Here is a 20,675-nt window from a genome sequence, read left to right as displayed (position 1 = left end):
AAGAGGGCAGCTCCCCGCAAGCCCCGCCCCCGCGCCTCAAAGGGCGGGGCCCGGAGGGCCGGAGGGCCGGATGGCCCCGCCCACTCGCGAGACGGCAGACGCCCAGGGCCCGCCGGCGGCGACTGCGTGACTGCTGTTCCTTTCCCGACCCTCGTTAGAGACGGCGAGGGGAGGGCGCCTAACAGACGGAGGAGGAGAAACCGATGACGGCGGGCTATTGCGCACGGTTTGCCTTTACGGACCCTTCGGAGAGCCGGAACTGCTGCTCTCCTGGCTCCTTACTTCTTGGGGGCTTGTGCACCAAACCAGCAAGAGCAAGGCAAGAACTAAAAAAAAAATTAGTTGTCTTTTCTTTTTCCTTCTTCCAATTCACTGATCCAGAGGCTCAACAACTCTCCCGCGTTAGCAAAGCGCACTTGACTTTTTCTTCCAGGGAGGTTCTTTACCCCACGATGGCCCAGAAACAGCAAACAGCAAACAGCTCCCCATTCAAAAGCAACTGTAAAGAAATCCAGAGTTTTAACTGCCTGGAGACAAGTGCAGCAGTGGCATCATCTTCTCTTATGAAACCGTTGCAAAAACTACCCAGTCTAGTCCCAGAATTTTCAAGTGGGTAGCAATGTTTACGTGATGGGTTCAATCACAGGCAGTAGCCATAACCCTGGTTATTTTTAAGCGCCTTGATAACCTCAGGTTTTAAAGGGCATAATTTTGTTGCCCTAAGGTGCCCATAGAGACATTGGTTTAAAAAGTGTATACTGTAGGTCTGTCCTTTATCTCTTTCTAATGAAGGTGCACATATCGCTTTACTTTGGGGTCTGAATTCTGTATAAACTGGTGGGGGAAGAATGTCATTTTCCCTCTCCAACAGTCAGATAATGAATGCAAGAGAAAGAATATTTTAAATGTTGGTTAGCCGCAGTATAATACCAAAATTTTTTTCTGCATTCATTTTCTCTGTCTGAGTTCCTCTTATATTTGAAAGTCCATTGTAGCAGACAGCTGATCTCTTTTCAGTTACTGTAAGTTAATAGCTTAGGTAGGAATTCATTCACTCAGATCCTCCAGATATTCCAGGACTTGCCCCTTTCCACCTGCACTTCAGTTCTATGAAAAATAAACCAGTTGCTCAAAGTCCCCATGTACTTTTTATTGAAAGTTCATTTCCTATTACTAGAGAAAATAGACCACAAAACTAGAGATTTCCTATGGACCTATGATTTGTTAAAACAGCCTTTTTATTCATAGTACTATGGGGAAATTTATACTTTAACCATTTGTACGCCATAAGTGGCTATAGACCAGTGATGGCGAACCTATGACATGCGTGTCAGAGGTGACACGCGAACTCATTTTCTTGGTTGATTTTTCTGTTAAATGGCATTTAAATATATAAAATAAATATCAAAAATAGAAGTCTTTGTTTTACTATGGTTGCAAATATCAAAATATTTCTATATGTGACACAGCACCAGAGTTAAGTTAGGGTTTTTCAAAATGCTGACACGCTGAGCTCAAAAGGTTCACCATCACTGCTATAGACGCAGTGGCAGACCTTATTAAATTAAATTCAAAGTATCGTGGCAGTTAACTGGTTAAATTCTTTTGGATATATACCCAGAAATGGAAATGCTGGATCGTGTAGTAATTCTAGTTTCAATGTTTTTGAAGAACCTCTATACTGTTTTCCATAATGTCTGCACCATTTTACATCCCACAAACAGTGCACAGGGTTCTAATTTCTTCACATCTTCACCAACATTTATTTTCTGTATTTTTTAGTAGCCATTCTAATGGGTGTGAGGTTTTGATTTGCATTGTCCTAGTGATTAGTGATGTTGCGCACCTTTTCATATGCCTGTTGGCCATTTGTGTATCTTCTTTGGAGAATTGTCTAGTCAAGTCCTTTACCCATTTTTAATTCCATCTATCTTTTTGTTGTTGTAAAGTGGTTTTTTTAAATGAGGATAATTAGATTTTACTACTATAAATTCAGAGAGGTTTTCTTTCATCTCTTTTTACCTTGCTCTCCATCTTGAATCCTTTACCCAGAATCTAACCCCTTCCCATCCCTTCACTAATATGGTCTAAACTACCATATTTCTCTCCTAATCTTCTGTTTCCACCCTTGTCCCTCCTCCCAATAGTCTGTGGTCACTCCTTTGGTGGAAATTCTTTGGGTGGCTTCCTAACTTGAACAGAGCCAAGGACTGAAGTCCTTTCCTTGAACTACAAAACGATTCATTCTGCACTCCACAACTTCTGAACTCTCAGACCTCGTCTCCTACCTCTCTTCCCCATTCTCACCAGCCTCCTCACTGTTCCTTGAACATATCAGGCATTCCACCTCGGGGCCTTTGCATTGCCATTTCCTCTGCATGGCTTGCTGTCACCCCAACATCCACATGGCTCACTCCCTCACATTCTGCACGTCTTGACTTAAATGTCACCTTCTGGCTGAGACGCTCCCTTACACACTATTGAAAGCCAGCCCCGAACCCACCCCACCCACTGATACAAGCACACTGGTGCACAATTTCTAGTTCCCTTCCCTAGTTCAGCGTATCGCATGTTTAACCCATTTGTTTGTCTCCCCACTGAACTATAACTTCATGAGGAGATGGAACTTTATGTGTTTTATTCACTGCCATATTCCTAGTACCTAAAACAGTACTTGGCACACAGTGGGCACTTTAATTATTTTTGTTGAATGAGTGGATTTTGAGGCAAAGAGGATTGAGTAAAGGAATGTAACTACCATGTGCATCTCCTACCCGTCTTGAGCTTCACTCGCTCTTTTGCCTTTCCACCACTACAAAGACGGAGACAATTATTATAGACTAGAGGCCCAGCGCACAATTAAATCATGCGTGTGTAGGGTCCCCTAGGCCTCGCCTGCCATCAGGGCCATGTCAGCCGCCCTGCAATGCCTCGATGCCTTGCATGCTCTGCTGACGCTGCCGGCGCCCCATGACGCTCCGCCAAGGCTGCTGGCGCTCTGGGGTGGGGGTGGGTGGGGGTGGGTGGGGGTGGGTGGGGGGAGGGCCCAAGAGGTGCTCCAGCACCTCCTGGTGACCAGTTGTATGGTCTTTTCGCCGTTACGTCGTCAGGACTACAGGCCTTTTATGATATAGATTCCCATTGAACCGCAAATTTTTAAAAATATATTTTTTATTGTTGATAGTATTACAGATATCTCCCATTTCCCCCCTTTTGCCCCCTCCTCCCAGCCCCCACCCACCCAAACTGCAAATTTTACAGCAAAATGTTGACTGCTTCCTGTGTCCAAGAGTTTCACTTGTCTCCTTCAGTGCTGAATGTGGGCCTTCGCATATAACACTCAAATACATGTTGATTAATTGATTTGAAAAAATAGAGGATGAAAACAGCAACTTTCCATTGGAGAAACCTGGCTGATACCATCCAACCCAAGTGATCAAGGTTAACATCACCAATTATGTCATGCTGATGTCATGTATTACCTCATATGATGCAATGAGAAGGACATTTGACCTCCCAGCTCTTCTTCCCAAAACGCATAACCCCAATCTAATCCTGAGGAAAAAAATCAGACTCAAATTGAGGAGTATTCTACAGAATACCTGACAAGTACTCCTCAAAACTGTCAAGGTCATAAAAAAAAACAGCAAAGAACTGTCCCAGACCTGAGGAGACTAAGGAAACAATGATTAAATGTCATGTAGGACCTCAGCGGAATCCTGGAGTAGAAATCGGACAGCAGTGAAAAACGGGAAATCTGAATAAAGTCTGCAGTTTAGTTAAGTAACAATGTACCCATGTTGACTTTTTGGTTTTGAAATCTGTACAGCGATTATGCAAGATGGTAATATTTGGGAAATCTGGGTGATTGTATATATGGGAACTCTCTGTGCTATATTTGCAACTTTTCTATAAATCTAAAACTATTCCAAAATAAAGAAAAAGTTTTAAAAAAAGTAATTTGCATTTCTACACACCAGCAATAATACCTTTAAATTTTTAAAAAGATTAAACTTACAATAGCAATCACAACCAGGAAATAAACACCAGCATTTTCCTCACAGTGCTCAGTTACATATTAGTCTTTTTAAAGGAAGGCCGTGAAGAGGCATGGACAAAAATGACTGGACACAAACCCCTCGAAAGGCTGACAGGAAAGCCCGCTCTCTTCTGTTTTGGCAGGAATGGGAGAAACAACAGTTCAAGGGGCGCCTGCCATGTGCCAGCTACTGTGGATTTTAGATGCTTTATTAAAGTGAGGAAGTTAATTCATTTAAAAGACATTAGATTTAATTTCCACATAACACGTTTTCCTTTAGGTGGAGTAGGCTGCTGTCCCCATAAACTACTTAAGCTTTGTCATTTCCCTCTTTTCATTGTTTAAACAAGCCTATAATATTTTCTTAGGCTTAACAAAATATGTTTCACATTTTGGTGGCATTCTACAGCTTGCAAAGCACACGTCTTTTATCTCACAGAATTATCCTGTGCATCATAGAAATGAATGGAGTAATGGTTAAGAACATGGACTCCTTAGCCAGACAGCAGGGATTGGAATAACACTCACCATATGTGAGCTTGGGCAAGACTTTTTGGTTTCCACGGCTAAAAAGTGAACATAAAAAAAGTGCCTAATTCAATGGGTTGTTATGAGAGCACTAAGTGGGTTAATATGTGTAAAGTGCTTAATCTAGAACCTGACACAAATACATGCCATGTGTCAGATAAACTCCTTATCGTATATGTGAAGACACAGACTTAGAAAGCTCTAGGTTTTTTTCCCACGTGATTCATCCAGTAATTGTATAGCAAGAGACCTTAAACCATATTTTTTAATTTTCAAATCAAGGTCTTTTTGCATTACACACATAGTGGAACAGCAATAAATAGTGAATTAAATAGCATGATTGGGAATCAGACAAAGGCATTCAAGAATAATAAAATTGCAGAGTTAAAGGAAACTTACAAAATCACAGATCTAATCATCTGCCCAATTTTCTCCATAATCTACCCAGGGAATTTCCTTGCAGCCTCTCTGAACAGCTCCAACAATACTCAATGCCTCTAAAGCAACCCATTCTATTTTTTGCCAACTCCGTTAAAGCATTCCTATCGACTGGCCAGTGTGTTCAGTTGGTTGAATGTCAGCCCATGCACCAGGCATTGCTAGTTCCATTCTGTCTCAGGGCACATGATTGGGTTTCGGGTTTCTGGGCTCCATCCCCGCTGGAGGGCCTTCAGGAGACAGCCAGTCAATGTTGCTCTCTCACATCGATGTTTCTCTCTTCCCCTCTCCCTTCCACTCTCTCTAAAATCAGTGAAAAACATTTAAAAAACAAACACACAATAAAGTTCTTATCTCCTACTTACATTGTTTCTAGTTCTGCTTAAAAAGAGTAAGTCTAACTGATCCTAGTACTTTCTATTTAATGTTTCACTTCATTTACTTCTACGCATCATTCTGTTTGACTTTAAAATAGCGAAGTTCCTGTATGAGAAAAGAGATGGCACCTTTTGAAATGCCTCCAAGGGTAATGCAATGAGATTCCAATCTATTTTTCAGAAAATATAGAACAGTGTGAGTCAAGCCATTACATCTAAGATAGTATTTCAAAACTTGTTGCTTTTCTTTTAAAGACTATATAAACTCCAATTAAAGTTTCCCTTTCTTAAATCTCTTAAAAAGAAAGGCAAGTTTTCTTTTTAATTTTGAGTCATCACACATTCATTTGACATAGAGCCTCCATTATATGACCAATGCACACCAAAGTAGTGACTCATGGTCCGTATCCAGCTGTGAACAGAATCAGTCTTTTTCAGGATGGACCCTTATAGGTCTAGTAGATTCATAGCTGCTAGATTTTGTTGACAGGTGAAGTTACTAAAATTTGCCCTCAACATGGTCAACGCAAAAGTATGTGTAGGATGAATGAATGACTGTTGGTTATAAATGTAATCTAAAATTAAGTGACACTATTTAGATTTTAATTCAAACTTTCAAATTCTTGGTTCCTTTATTTCATAAAATATGGAGATTTGAAAAGCTAGGAAACTAAAATATTGGCTTCATCTCACAGTAAAGACCTTCATACCATATAGAAAGAAAGCTTACAAGATAATCTACTTTCATGAATTATTTTCATCCAATTCTTAAACATCTATTTTTTTTAAATTAAAAATCTCTACATTTGCCCTAGCCGGTTTGGCTCAGTGGATAGAGCGTTGGCCTGCGGACTGAAGGTTCCCAGGTTCGATTCCGGTCAAGGGCACATGTCCAGGTTGTGTGCGTGATCCCCAGTGGGGGGTGTGCAGGAGGCAGCCAATCAATGTTTCTTTCTCATCATTGATGTTTCTATTTCTCTCTCCCTCTCCCTTCCCCTCTGAAATCAATAAAAATATATTAAAAAAATAAAAAAATATACTTTCATTAAATGGAGTTTTAAATTTATATCTATTTATTAGCGTATTGATTTCTATATTTTTATTCTTCCTTTGGGTTTGGGTAAACAACTATTTAGGTATGATTTTAAATAATGCACTTAACAGAATAAAATGATTCATTTTGTGTTTAATTCAATATTCCATTTTTGGACAGATTGTTATAAAATTACTGATATATTCTAACAGAAGCAGTAAAGGTTATGTCAAATAACTACTAAAAAAAAATCATACTATGTAGCATTAATGATGTTACCTTAACATACCAGCTTCAGGGGCTGCATAATTGTTTCTGCCAACCCATAAATTTTTGAGTAACAACAAAATTATTGTGATTTTTCTTACTAAATAATTCATACATTACAAAGCATGTATGTAACAAGGTCCATGAATCACTAAAGTATATAATGATCATATATCTAATGACATATCTCTTTTCATAAAATGAATTCAAATAGATTTATGTATTTAGGTTAACTAAAAAATACTGAGTTTATAAGGCTCATAATTCTATCATTATCAACAACAAAAAACTCCATATCTTCTTTAAGAAGTACAGCTTCCATATTTTCCTTTTAAAAACTGAAAGCTTTTGTTTATAAAAATCCTTGTGTTTAAGCTACTTTTCATGAAGTTTTACAGCCTTTAAATTGATACTATAAATATCTCTGAAGACAAATTAATAATATAATAGAGTAGTACTGTGTTCATAAACTGTATTTAAAATGATATAAGTGCAGCTAAAATAGCTATAAGCAACACTATATAAAACCTCATTCTAGTAGTAGCTGATATTCTTTATCCAGCAACTAGGATTTTAAAAAGGATATTTTCATTTACCAACATTTTACATGCTTTTCTTTGGTCTTATCTTAACAAATCTTAAATCAAGTATATCCTTTTCTTAATGCTACTAACAATTATCCCAAATGGGATTTAATTTAAACTAGGTTTCATAACTAAAATTTTTTAAATTCCAAGACTTCAACATATAAAATGATGTTAAATTCACTTGTTTTACCTAACATTTTCCCAAACTCAGTTACTTCTATAGAAATCATGCAATTATATTTTAACATAGTAATATTGAATCCTTTACTAATTTTTAAAATTGATTTTATAGATAAATTATTTATTGATTTGAGACGGGGGGTGGGGTGGGGAGCCGGGGTGGGGGAGGGGGAGAGAGAGAGAGAGAGAGAGAGAGAGAGAGAGAGAGAGAGATCAGTTTGTTGTTCCACTTATTTATGCATTCACTAGTTGATTCTTGTATGTGCCCTGACCCCCCCCCCCCCCCCGTCCTGCAGCCTTGGCATATTGGGGTGATGCTCTAACTAACTGAGCTAGCAGGCCAGGGCTCTTTTACTAATTTCCATTTAAAGTGTACGATTTAATGTCTTGAGTATAGCCAGAGTTGTGCAACCATCACCACCACCAATTTTAGAAGTTTCATCACCCCAAAAAGAAACCCCAAGCTCATTAACAGTCACTCCGCATTTCCTCCCAACTTCTCCAGCCTTAGGCAATTGCTACCCACTTTCTGTCTCTATAGATTTACCTATTCTGGACATTCATATGAATGGAATCATTCAATATGTAGTCTTTTATGACTGGGTTCTTTCACTTAGGATAATGTTTTCAAGCTTCATCAGTGCTGCAACATGTATCAGTACTTCATTCCTTTTTCTGGCAAAATAATATTCCATTGTGTGAATATGCCATATTTTATTTATTCATTCATCTATTGATGGATATTTGAAGGGTTTCCACTTTATTGCTAGAATAAGTAATGCTACTCTGAACATTTGTGTACAAGTTTTTTTTCTTTGTTTTAGTTAATCCTCACGTGAGGATATTTTTCTATTGATCTTTTAGAGAGTGGATGAGAGAGGGAAGGACAGACAGAAACATCTATGTGAGAGAAACACATTGATTGGCTGCCTCCTGCACGTGCCCCAACCAGGGCCTGGGCTGGGGAAGAGCCTGCAACCAAGGTACGTGCCCTTTGACTAGAATCAAATCCAGGACCCTTTGGTCTGCAGGCTGATGCTCTATCCACTGGGCCAAACTGGCTAGGGGCACAACTTTTGTGTGAACATGTTTTCAATTCTCTAGGGCAGTGGTCGGCAAACTCATTGGTCAACAGAGCCAAATATCAACAGTACAACGACTGAAATTTCTTTTGAGAGCCAAATATTTTAAACTTAAACTATATAGGTAGGTACATTGTTATTAACTTAATTAGGGTACTCCTAAGGCTTAGGAAGAGCCACACTCAAGGGGCCAAAGAGCCGCATGTGGTTCGCGAGCCGCAGTTTGCCGACCACTGCTCTAGGGTATATAACTAGAAGTATACTTGTTAGGTCATATGGTAACTCCATGTTTAATATTTAACCGCCAAGTTTTTCTGAAGTGGCTGCACTATTTTGCATTTCCACTGACAATGCATAAGGTTCTAATTTCTCCACATCCTTGTCAGCACTTGTTATTATCTGTCTGTTTTATTATAGCCATCGTAGTAGATATACAATGATATCTCATTGTAGTTTTGATTTGCATTTCCATATAGTTAATATTGAACATCTTTTTATGTGCTTGGTAGCCATTTGTATAAATTCTATGGAGAAATGTCTGTTCAAATCCATTTTATTAGATACATGATTTGCAAATTATTTTCTCCCATTCTGTCAATGTCTTTTCATTTTCTTATAGTGTTCTTTGAAGTGCAAAAGTTTTTAATGTTGATGAAGAACCTTTTTAAAATTCTTTTATTATCTGCCTTTACGAACTTCTACACTTTCCCAAAATAAGAGAATTTTATAGTAGGTTCTGTATGAAATCAATTTCTTTACTAGAAAGAAAACTGAGCTTTTAGAGATACTCTTAGTAAAACCAATTTGGAGTTATCTTATCCCAGTTGTATTAAATGCACTCTCCATTAGCAGAACAGAGTTCTGAGAAGTAGCTAGATGGCCAAACTTGTGTCAGTGGAAACTATTTTAGCCACATTTTCATTTAAAGAAAAACAATTTCTCAATGTCTGATTTCCACTTTATATTATAAAAATATTCTGTGGACTTCGGTCACCACCAATAACACTTCTTATGGTTGGGAAAGCTCTTGTGAAATATTTGTCAAGCACATGAAATAGTAAAAAGTGAAGTTTAGTAATTAAGATTTGTGTTCTATCGATTGTGTAGCTAAAGTAATTTTTCATTACTAACATAAGATTTAATAAGTATAAGTAGTTAAAGATTCTGTCTTGGCACTAGTCATTAGCATGTAATTGAACTAGTAAAAAAGATCAGTTAAAGCTGTGTTGATTACCACCTTATCTTTGAAAGGCAATTAAAGACCTCAATCATTGCAACAAGATTTGATTGTGCAGCCTTTATTGGACATTGATCTTCCAGCAAAATGCAGTTACATTTTCCATTAATTTACAGTAACACAGTTTAACTTTGATACCCTAGACTGTTGACCCAGGTGAGATGTAATGCTAAGTACTTGTTTAGGTTAAGATGCCCCCAAACATCATACAGTCTGAATAGCAAGTGCTGAAAAAAAGTAGATACCTGATACGGTAACTTTAGGATAAGGTTTCGGTTATCTGCATTAGCTTTTAAATGAAATGAAATCAAGATCCTTTTCTGTATGTCACCCCACTCATTCAAACATCACTCATTCTTTAATAGTTATTTCATGAAGAATTCTAGGTGTTCTGTGATTATAGTTTTAAGTGAATATAAATATGACACAAAACAAAATGTATATTTAAAAAGAGATACATATGGCTTTTAAGAGTTAAAATTAGCCCTAGCCAGTTTTGCTCAGTGGATAGAGCATTGGCCTGTGGCCCAAAGGGTCCCGAGTTCGATTCCGGTCAAGGGCACATGCGAGGGTTGTGGGCTAATCCCCAGTTGGGGGTGTGCAGGAGGCAGCCGATCAATGATTCTCTCTCTCTCTCTCTCTCTCTCTCTCTCTCTCTCTCTCTTTCTCTGAAATCAATAAAAAGATGTTTTAAAAAATTAAAATTGTTTCAATTTTTAATGGTCAATAAAATAGCCTTGACAGGCTTCTCAGTGGTTGGAGCATCAGCCCATGCACCAAAGGATCACAGGTTCAAGTCCCAATCGAGGGCACATACCTGGGTTGCAGGTCCCATCACAGGTCCAGTCAGGGCATATGCAGGAGGCAACCATCTCTCACATTGATGTTTCTCTCTCTCTTCCCCTTCCTCCTACTCTCTGTAAAAATAAATGAAAAAATATTCTCAGGTGACTATGGACAACAACAAAAGTAATAATAATGACTAAATATGGAATGAAATTATAACTGTATAACTTGGTATGTTAAGATATCAGCACTGAGAAACCAGGGATTTTTGTATTAGCAACTTCTGTCATGCTCCCAACTCTGTTACTTCATCTTTATGGTGGTTCATCACTTACAAAGGAACTAGGAATTTTGACCAGAAGTTTCTTCCAATACTGAATAATTGATTTGTATAGAAATAACGATAGAAGAGATACAAGATTTTATATTAAAAATGCACCTTTATTTAAAAATAGTTTTGCCTATATTATTTTAAAGGCAAAATCCCATTAAGGAGGTATAGGCAAAAAAGCTATCTTTGGTTTCTTCATTAAGAAAACTGACATCTAGAAAACTAGGGTCCACCTGGCCCCTGCTTGCCACCTTAGGCACATCCAGTATGTTCACAGACACACACAAGACATCATTAATGTGTCTTCTTCCTTTCTCTGACATTGTTTTAAAACTATTTTTATTAATGAAGCCTTCCAAACATAAATATATATGGAATAGAAAATGAGGACAACAGCTTTTACTGAAATAAAAGTAAAACATTTGCTTACAAGCATATTCATGATACATTTTAAGGTAGAAAGGTCTCTTATTTTGTCCTTCTCAGATTACAGGAGGAAAAAGGAAAACACAAAGGAAGAATAGTTATTAACCTGAGGTTAAAAGATAGCATTGATACTAAACATAGAATCAATCTCCTGACTTCCAGCATTTATACTTTATCCCTTTTAGGCCACAATGTTTCAATGTAATATCCAAATTTAAAGAAAAAACTTAAACGATTCCTGTTCAGTGCAGAGCATTTTTTCAGATTTTAAGGTTCACCACAAGACTTAATAAATCCAATGAATGCTATTTTAATATTTGAACCATGCCCTTAGCCATCGCTGAGTTCATCCTTCACCATGATCAACTCCACGAGAGCAAGAGGTCTATTGATTTTCATGTAATACAAGAAAATATTATATTTGCTTAATTGTTACACAGTGAGCACAACAGACAAGAAATCATGGCTCTATTTAATGCTGCAAGCAGCAGAGAATTACAGAGATCAATAGGGTAGTTTGTCAAAGATGTTCTCCAAGGAGACTTACCTATCACCATATGGACAAGAAGTCACACTGACTATCGCTATTGGAAAACAGGTAAGCAGAGTCAGCAGTACAAATTATCAGAAATCAAACAGGCCAGTGTGAAAAGAAGTGCAACTCTAACTGAAAAGCTGTATTTATAGTTTGGTAATTAAAAACCATTTTATCAGCCTTGTATTGGGACCAAACCTTTACAACAAGTATTGACAAGACCAGCAGCAATGAATGAGCAGTATTTGACTTAAAACTTATGAGCTATAGTTATTTAATGCGGCCCATTACAGAGAAAATCAGTTCTAGCCTTCCATGCAAAATGCTAATAGCCAGTTTTATTATTAATGAAGCTTAATGTAACACTATCTCCTTTGTGTAAGCCATTCATTTAACTAGTGTCAAGTATATTCTTCTGGACCAACTATACTGGCATAAATATTTCTTTGATTAAAGTGTTACTTAGAATTGCTTTTAGACAAGTGAACAGTACATATATTTAAGAACACTTCACTCTCTGCAGCTTTCTTAAAATGAGTACCTTTAGCGAAGCCCGTTTGTATTACCTCATTATTCTGGTGCTTTCACCTCTATCACTTCCGCTCACTTTCTCTACTGATTTGCCAGAAGCAAGCACCCAAATGTTGTTTAGATTGAATTTTATAAAATATTTTGCACAAAATGTGTAAATGTATCAACAACACATTAACATAAAATGATATATAATGTATGTTTGTAATTATGGGAGAGATCATAAATCTTAAACATCCATTGGTTTAGAAATGAAATAGTTCTACTTAGTTCTCCCTAAATTACTCCAAATTTCTGAAATTTACCATTCATCTGGGTATTCTGTAACTCCCCCCAAGGATAAATTTTTTAAATGACTTTGCTTTCAAAAATGCAATTAACTTAATAAAATTATAATGCAAAACTGCCATCAGGTCTTTAAAATTTCAGCCCACTTCCCATCGCCAATAAGTCTATAGATATGTACCATTTCAGCTAATTGCTTTTATAAACAGTTATCAAATTTATTTTTTCTGGGTCTTTCTGGATCTTAATTGTCCTTACAGCTTTATCAGTATGCTATTTTAACTTTTAATAAATCTTCATTTCATTCATCTTGCTGCATTTACATTAACCAATGTTGTTATTATAATAGTTGGTATTGGATTCTTTAGGCAATCTATAATAATAAAAGGGTAATATGCTAATTAGACTGGACGACCTTCCAAACAAATCCAGGGCTGTGAGGAAAGCCCGGGGCCCGGGGCCCGGGGCCCGGGTGCCAGTGGGAAGCAAGCCGGTGCCGGCAGCCGGGGGAAGGAAGGCCTACTCTTGCACGAATTTCAGGCATCGGGCCTCTAGGAAGAAAATAAACTAACAAACAAAATAGAAACAGACTCTTAGACACAGAGAATAGACTGACAGCTGTCAGAGGGGAGGGGGTGGTGGCTGGGTGGAAAAGGTGAAGGGATGAAGCAAAGAAAATAAACTCAGAGAGTTCAATATGGTGCTTACCAGGGGGAAAGGGAATTGGGGGGAGGTAGAAGAGGGTAAAGCAGGAATAGATGGTGATGGAAGGAAACTTGACTTGGGGTGGTGAACACACAATACAATATACACCTGAAACCTACATAATTTTATTAACCAGTGTCACCCCAATACATTCAATTTTTTTTTTTTAAAAAGTTTACCTCTTATCCAGGTAAATGGTACAAGGGCTTTAATAAATTTCCATTTAAAATCCTGGTAGCTAAATGGTTTAGATTTCAGACTGCAAATAGAATTCTCATCAATTTTGGATTTACCAATAATATTATATTATCTTCACAATATATCCTACTTTTCCAATGCCATATAAAAGATTTTTCCCTTTCTTGTTTGTGTGGGTGTCTATTATTTTCTCTTCAAAGGGAATTTGTTAATACCTAACTACAGAATCTACATGTGTTATAATTATTTTTAACTGTAGTTTAATCTAGGAAAAAAGTTGGTATAAGCATCATGTGTTCCTAGTTCCCATGGGCTAAACAGAGTATGTGATATATAACAATGTAGGAAAAGCTTTGCCTCTGGAGGGCCATGATTCATCTTAAAGCACCAGACACCATAGAAAAGAACAAAGTATTTGCAAAAGTTTTATTTTAAAAGATCAAAAATAAATATTGCACATACACACAAGAGAAAATCCACTAATATTTATGTTCTCCAATGTACACTTTTAATACATGGCACCTTCATCTTCTTTATTTAGAAAATAAACTGTTACTGGTCCGTATCTGGTATGCACAGTCTCTGTGACTCTAGCAAATAACCAGGAGCCAAGTCCATATAATAAAGTTGGAATACCTAAAAAACAAATGAATACATTATTACCCAATGTCAATACGTATTAATCATGCACCCATGTATTTGTCATGATACAAGTTGCACAGTACTCTTTAGCAATGTCAACAAATTATCAAATTATAAAAACAGGAGTTAAGTATTAACTCTACCTAAGAGCTCAAGTTTCATCTGTTTGGGGAACATGATAATTGTGAGCCTAGACATTTTTAAACCTAAAGATACGGCTGGTATAAATTTTAGTTCAAAGCACTTTACAAGCACTAATTCATTACCTCCAAGTAATTATGAAGTAATTCTCTATTCTTTTCACAAATAAGAAAACATAGAATATTCATTAATTTAGTTGTAGATACTCCTGGATGAGCTTAAATCACTGGGTCAACTTTAAGTTACACAGTAACATTGATGGCTAAAGTAATTTTTTTGTACAACTTAAAAAAAATCGGTCAAATAGCGGTCTTCAAAACCACGGTAAAACTTGACTCTAAGGAAGATTTTAAGAGTCTCATGCTCTACCGACTGAGCTAGCCGGGCGTTCTCTAAGGAAGATTTTAATATAATAACAGGCATGAGAAATAGTATTTTTATATTAGATTGAAGACAAGCTTTTTCAACCTATTTAAAATAGACACATAGTAGACTCCAATGTGTTTCTTTCTTGGAATGTTTCCATTTGATAAGATTTTGCTGATATACTTGAGATTAACTGCCATTTGTGATACATAAAACTAAACATATAGTACACTGAGATTTGAATATGCATATGAGACTATGCTGGACACAAACTTTCACAATTCCCATCTTTTTTAAAGCATTTATTTAAAATCAATGATCATCAACACATTAAAAAGTATGCAGAAAACCTTAGGCACATGAATCAATAAAAAATATTGTATGCTCTACACAGAATAAAGTATAAATTTTATTGTTGCTGTGTAGGAATTGGACCAAAATGACAATTTAAAGGGTTAGAGCTGCACATTTGGAAAATCATTTTCTTTCTCATTAATAGAGAAATCAACACAGGCTCAGGACTAATATTGCTTACTTTTTTTTCTTATTTTTCTGCAAGAGTGTATTTGCTGTGCTATGCTCTTTTTGAGAGTATAAGTGCATTGAACTACTTTGTGCTTATTCCCTGAAGCTGCATTCCAGTCACTGTAATGCCAAAGATTAATCAGGAGAAGCATCACTAGCTGGCAATGAGAAGAAGCAAAAATGCCCATTCAAGCGGGCACCTCTCTATTTTTAGGAATATACTGGGTCACAGCTTGTCACTCACTATCACAGGGTTCCCTGGAACTCCTATGAAATACTTTACAATATATTACCTTCTTTGCCTTGGTAATACACAAAAGAATTCTCTAAAAGGAGTGTCACAAAATATCCATAAAAACTAGCAACGTAAAGCTATTTATAAATTATTTAACCAAAAGGGGGGGGGGCTAGTAGGACAAGGGGTGGGGTAGTGAACAAGAGAAGAAAAAAAACAAGAGAGGTAGAAAAAAAGCAAAGAGTAGAGGGAGCAGGTGAAATAAAATATAAATTTAAAATACGACATCACAGTTCAAAATCTGAAAATCAATGGCGTGAGGAAGAAAAACAGGCTCTAGAGGCAATTATTAATTTTCTAAACATACTGAGAGTAAAATATATAACATATCCCTTTTAAACCAATTCTAAGGACATAAGGAATAGCTGGTGACACTGAAAATTTTGTTTGTTTTACAGTATTTACCAGTTTTCAGTTAAATATTGACACTTAAAAAAATCACACAAATAAATGGCTAATATTTTTTCAGCTAAAATGGAGGACTGATCAGAGATTACTAGTTTAATAATAACAATGTCTCTTATTAGGAAACAACTAAGAGCTATTAGCAGTAATGCTGTTTGATCGGGGATGGAGTTGTGATATAGGAGTCAGAAATTCTATATATTTTTTTCTTGCAGTATATTTAATACAGTCAGGCTAATATACTATATGGGAAGAGTTGCCATGTATGCTGTATAATTTACACATTAAAAAAAAATTTTCTTTATCTATAGCACATATGCTTTAAAGTCTATAAGATTCCATGAAAAATTAAAAATTTTCCAGCCTGTTTGAAACCTATCATAACATTAAAATGAACTGGAAAGTCAGTTCTTTGCATAATAATTCATTTTGAGTCAGCTGAACAGTAGGTAAACAAACCACTGTCAAATTAAGCACTTAAAAAAAATTAGAACTTCGTAGCAAGTCTCTGATTACCCATTCATTCCAATGGTAAGTTGCTTTTCTTAAATCTCAATCTACTTCCCAGCAGGATACACAGACTGATAAACCATCAGTAAAATGTCAGCTTCCACTGAAGAAAAGGCAGAGGAGAAAGAGAACAAATGGGTAAGAGAGAAATCTCTATTATTTACAAAATGGAAAAATGAATTACTCTGATAATTTCTAATTTGGAAGGGAAGAAGACAAATAAAATCCTGAGTATTTTTTTTTATCAATAAACTATGTACTTAATGATCCAGAGGGGCAATTGTACATCACAGAGTAGGAAGGATTCCTATTATCTAATTCACATTCCCTAACCTTCAGACAGAATTACAAAATAAATATTACCAAATTGGTGGATACATTACTCTTTACAAAATCCAAAAATAAATTCCCTTTATCAGTACAATCTAATTTGTATGAAAGCATGCATGAGCAGAAAGTTTTCCTTTCTGTTTAACTTAAAACTCTTATTCCCATCTGAGCAGGATTTTTTGAATTTCTAAAAGACCAGTCACTCTTCAACCTTCTCTTACACACACACACACACACACACACACACACACACACACACAACTACAACTGTTTTTTCTTTCTTCAAAAGGCTTTACTTTTCCATATGAGAATGTTCTAGGTATCCTACTTTTCTCTTAATTTCTTTCTACCTAAAAACAAAACAAAACAACCCTAATCATTCAGGTGTTCCTAAAGTGTTAGGTTTCAAAGCGTGAAAACTTTAAAAAAGAAGGTGCTGGGCTCCTGTTACACTTTTTCTCTAGTCATCGTGCCAAATAACTATGAATTGAACTATCTAAGTCACCTAACCCTTTCAACTTCCTATCAACCTCAGAATTAGTGGACATGCTCTATAGTTCATCAGCCAAACAATAAGACATTTTTTTTAAAGGATTACACATTGCTAAATAATCTGCTCCTTACTGGACTGAACCCAGGATAATCCCAGGGGAGCAATGGCTCAAAAAAACCATGACTGACATTTGTGAGTTATTATATGCCCAAACATACCTACCATATTTAAATTGAATGAGGGATCAGACGACATAACACTAGTGCAGCTGCTTTAGCTTTCATTCTAGTTTGAAGAACTGGTTGGGTAACATGGTTCAGCTCCCACGTCAAGCTTTTGAATTACTCAAATTTGGACTAATTTACTATCAGCAATTAATAGGTTCAAAACATCTTGAGGCCTATTTTTCACTGATCTATAAAGGACACCTCGTGTCAATGTTTATGCCTCTTCTGTCATTAACCAAAAGAAAATAAACAACCAGCAAGAGTAAACACTCTCAGGATTAGAATATTCCCATGAAAACCTACAAATATGAAAGGGGCTGCCTTTTAAGTATCTTTTAGGCCTAGCATCTGAGCAAACTAATATGACTGGTGAAAACCTTCAGCGCTTTTAGCAAAAGGAACTTGCTGGGACTCCCTATTAACAAAACAAAGAAACTTTAAAAAGGTAGTTCCAGTTTTTAGAATATGAACGCACGCATATATATGTTCATGGGGACATACCCTGCCATGCAATAAGGCATTTTTTAAACGTCAGAGCTACTTTCCAGTGGCTTACACCCTCCTTCTTACTGCCCAATACAGGGGTCCTCCATTAAGAGCGGTAGGCAGTGAGGCTGGAATGCCTCACCCCCAGGGTGATCCCCAGGCCTGTGGAAATCGCCCACTTTCCAGGGACGAGTCAGTAGCAAGAGCTTAGCCCCGAGGAGCGCTGACCGGGAGGGCGGGGTCGGTACAAACGCCCAGAGAGCCCCGGCCTGTGCTGGAGGAGTGGGTGTGGTGGGGCGCGGAGGCAGGGACCGGGAACCCCAACAGCGAGGGGCGCGCGTGGCGAGCCCGTGCGCCCGGGAGAGCCTGCACGCGGCCGAAACAGGGCTCCTCCCGGGCCAACGCGGTCTGACCCTGGGCCGGGGTCTCGGCCTCGGGCCTCGGAGCGAGCCGGTGGTCGGCGTTGCTTTGCAAACAGCGGGGCCGTCGTCGGTGGGACACGCTTCCCCCGCCCGGGCCACTCACCGAGGTTGACGACCTTGAGCGCCGTGAAGAACCGGTCCTGCTGGGCCAGGTCCTGCCAGGGGGCCTTGGAGCAGTGATACTTGATGAAGGGGAAGCAGCCGGTGCGCAGGACGTGGTAGTTGGCGCCCTGCACCGGCCAGTTGAAGTGCGAGAGGCCGAACTGGTCGTTGCGGACGGCGCCGTAGGGCACGCAGAAGGAGGTCCAGTGCGGCAGGCGCCGCTGCAGCAGGTGCTGCGTCAGCACCTCCGAGGCGCGGGGCTTCGGGCGGGAGGCGGCGCCCGCGGCCCAGGGCCGGCTCAGCAGCAGCCGCAGCGCGGCCTCGTGGGCTCTCCGCAGGGCCTCCATGGCCGGCGCGCCGCGGCCCCCGCCCCGCAGACGCCGTGGGGCGCGCGCCGCTGGGGGCGGGGCGGCTGGAGCGCGCACGCGGGCCCCTCGGGGCGAGCGGCGAGGACGCTGGCGGGCGGCGCGCACGGGTGTCCCGCGGGCTCCGCGGAGAGAGCTGGGGGTGGGGGGGACCGGGTGGGCCTAGTGGCGGGCGCAGGGTGGTGAGGGTCAGCGGCGTGAATGAGGAGGTGAAGTCGGCACTTATGACCTCATGTAGTGGTTAGTAACGCTGGCGGAGGGCGGGGGGTTGGGGGGGGGAGTTGTTATCAGTTGGGGTATGAACCTCCTTGGTGAGTGGCAGAACTCACACCCATCTCCCAGGCCCAGGCTCCAGGGAAACCCGTCAGTTGGCGCTGTGGTCCAGGTAACACCTGAGAGGGTGTCCTCAGGGAAGTGAGTTGAAGCCTGTGATTAAGCGTCAGCCTATGAACCAGGAGGTCAGGGTTCAATTCCTGTCTGGGCATAAGCCACATTTGGGCTAGTTCCCTCTGCAGGAGGCAGCCAGTCAATGGTTCTCTCTCATTATTGATGCTTCTCCTTTCTCTCTTTCTCCCTTCCTTTCTGAAATCAATAAAAATATACTAGAAAAAAAAAAAAAGCCAAGCCCCCAGATTTGCATTGGCTGTGAAGTCAAGGAGAATTACTATGTTTAGGTCTTTGTGGTTATGTTCACTGTTTAAGTCCCAGATATTTGCAAGATAAAACGTTTATTTCTAAAAAAGTCCCAGGTCTCTCCATGTGGTGCCCAGATATGTACCACCGTTGACCTCTCCTAAGAGCCTGGTGAATGCCAGACCAGGAGTGTTTTACTTACAAACCTTTATAGTCCTCAGTGACCCATTATCAAGATATTATATTAGGAAAATCTTAAACTTTGCAGCTTCTTGAGGTAATGTATATACCGGCCTTCCAAGAAAGCATTTTCCCTTATTTTCCTAAGCTCATCTTGTTGGTAGACACTAGATTTAAATAAGATGACGTGTGTGGAAAGCACCGTGTATAAATGCAATAATTATGTGTAAGCAGCATATAATAATTACTATAGTTGTTGAAACTCAAGGAATGTAGGATAGTGTGGCTCGATATTACAGTCTCCAGTTTTGACTGATTTGTTCAACAAATAGTGATTGAGTACCCACTACCATGTGCCAAATCTTGAAGGGCCTTGTAGTCATGCAGATAATTTGAACTTTACTTTATAGGATTCCCTATTAGATAACAGTTTTAAAAAAATTTTTGGGTGGAGGCATGATGTGGTTAGACTGGCACAGAAATGGCTGGAGGGAGGCTAAGACAGGAGTCGGGGAAGTTATTCAGTTCTGTGGTTTTCAAATTAAATTTTAAAACAAAGCCTGTTACAGAACCTCAACATATAAAGTAGATGAAAACTTGTGCTTTATTACTAAACATTTGAAAGTTCAAAATTTTAACATTACCTTTCTAGGTAAATTTAAAAAAACACACAAAAATGAGGTTGGTTTGTTGTTGTCTTGCGGGGTTTCTTTTTGTTTTTAGCAAAAGGGAATTAATTGTAAGGAAATGGGGTAGCTAAAATAATAAATACAAAGTCTTCAGACCACGCTCAGAAAATGTATTTTTTGGCCCCACTGCCACTGGACCCTTGCCCCTGCTGTTTCTGTGCTCGAAACATTTTTTTTTTTTTTTTTGAAGTTGGAGGTTATGGACAAATGCAGTCATAGCTGCCTAGGGACAGTTTATTTCTTATGCCTCTGTTTTGGTTGTATACTATTAAGAAAATTCTGATCCAGAGAAGTAGATA

The 20,675-nt window shown here is 38.7% G+C and overlaps 1 protein-coding gene across 2 annotated transcripts; it reads right to left on the bottom strand.

The window, feature by feature from the left end:
• Positions 1-13,974: 13,974 nt before the first annotated feature.
• CUNH15orf61 (chromosome unknown C15orf61 homolog) lies at positions 13,975-18,907 on the bottom strand. 2 transcript variants are annotated; one of them, XM_036305688.1, is made up of 3 exons: positions 18,511-18,907; positions 16,456-16,552; positions 14,077-14,201 (listed from the first exon to the last, which is right to left on the bottom strand). In XM_036305688.1, the coding sequence occupies exons 1-2, from the start codon at positions 18,854-18,856 to the stop codon at positions 16,497-16,499; spliced, it is 402 nt and encodes a 133-aa protein (XP_036161581.1). In that variant the 5' UTR covers positions 18,857-18,907; the 3' UTR covers positions 14,077-14,201; positions 16,456-16,496. The 2 variants fall into 2 exon arrangements, with proteins under 2 accessions (XP_036161577.1, XP_036161581.1); XM_036305684.1 differs by lacking the exon at positions 16,456-16,552 and having other exon boundaries at positions 13,975-14,201; positions 18,511-18,901.
• Between the last annotated feature and the right edge of the window lie 1,768 nt (positions 18,908-20,675).

The sequence above is a fragment of the Myotis myotis genome, unplaced genomic scaffold (assembly GCF_014108235.1).
Source record: "Myotis myotis isolate mMyoMyo1 unplaced genomic scaffold, mMyoMyo1.p scaffold_m19_p_1, whole genome shotgun sequence".
Classification (NCBI taxonomy): Eukaryota; Metazoa; Chordata; class Mammalia; order Chiroptera; family Vespertilionidae; genus Myotis; species Myotis myotis.
This window is presented reverse-complemented; position numbering and strand designations above follow the sequence as displayed.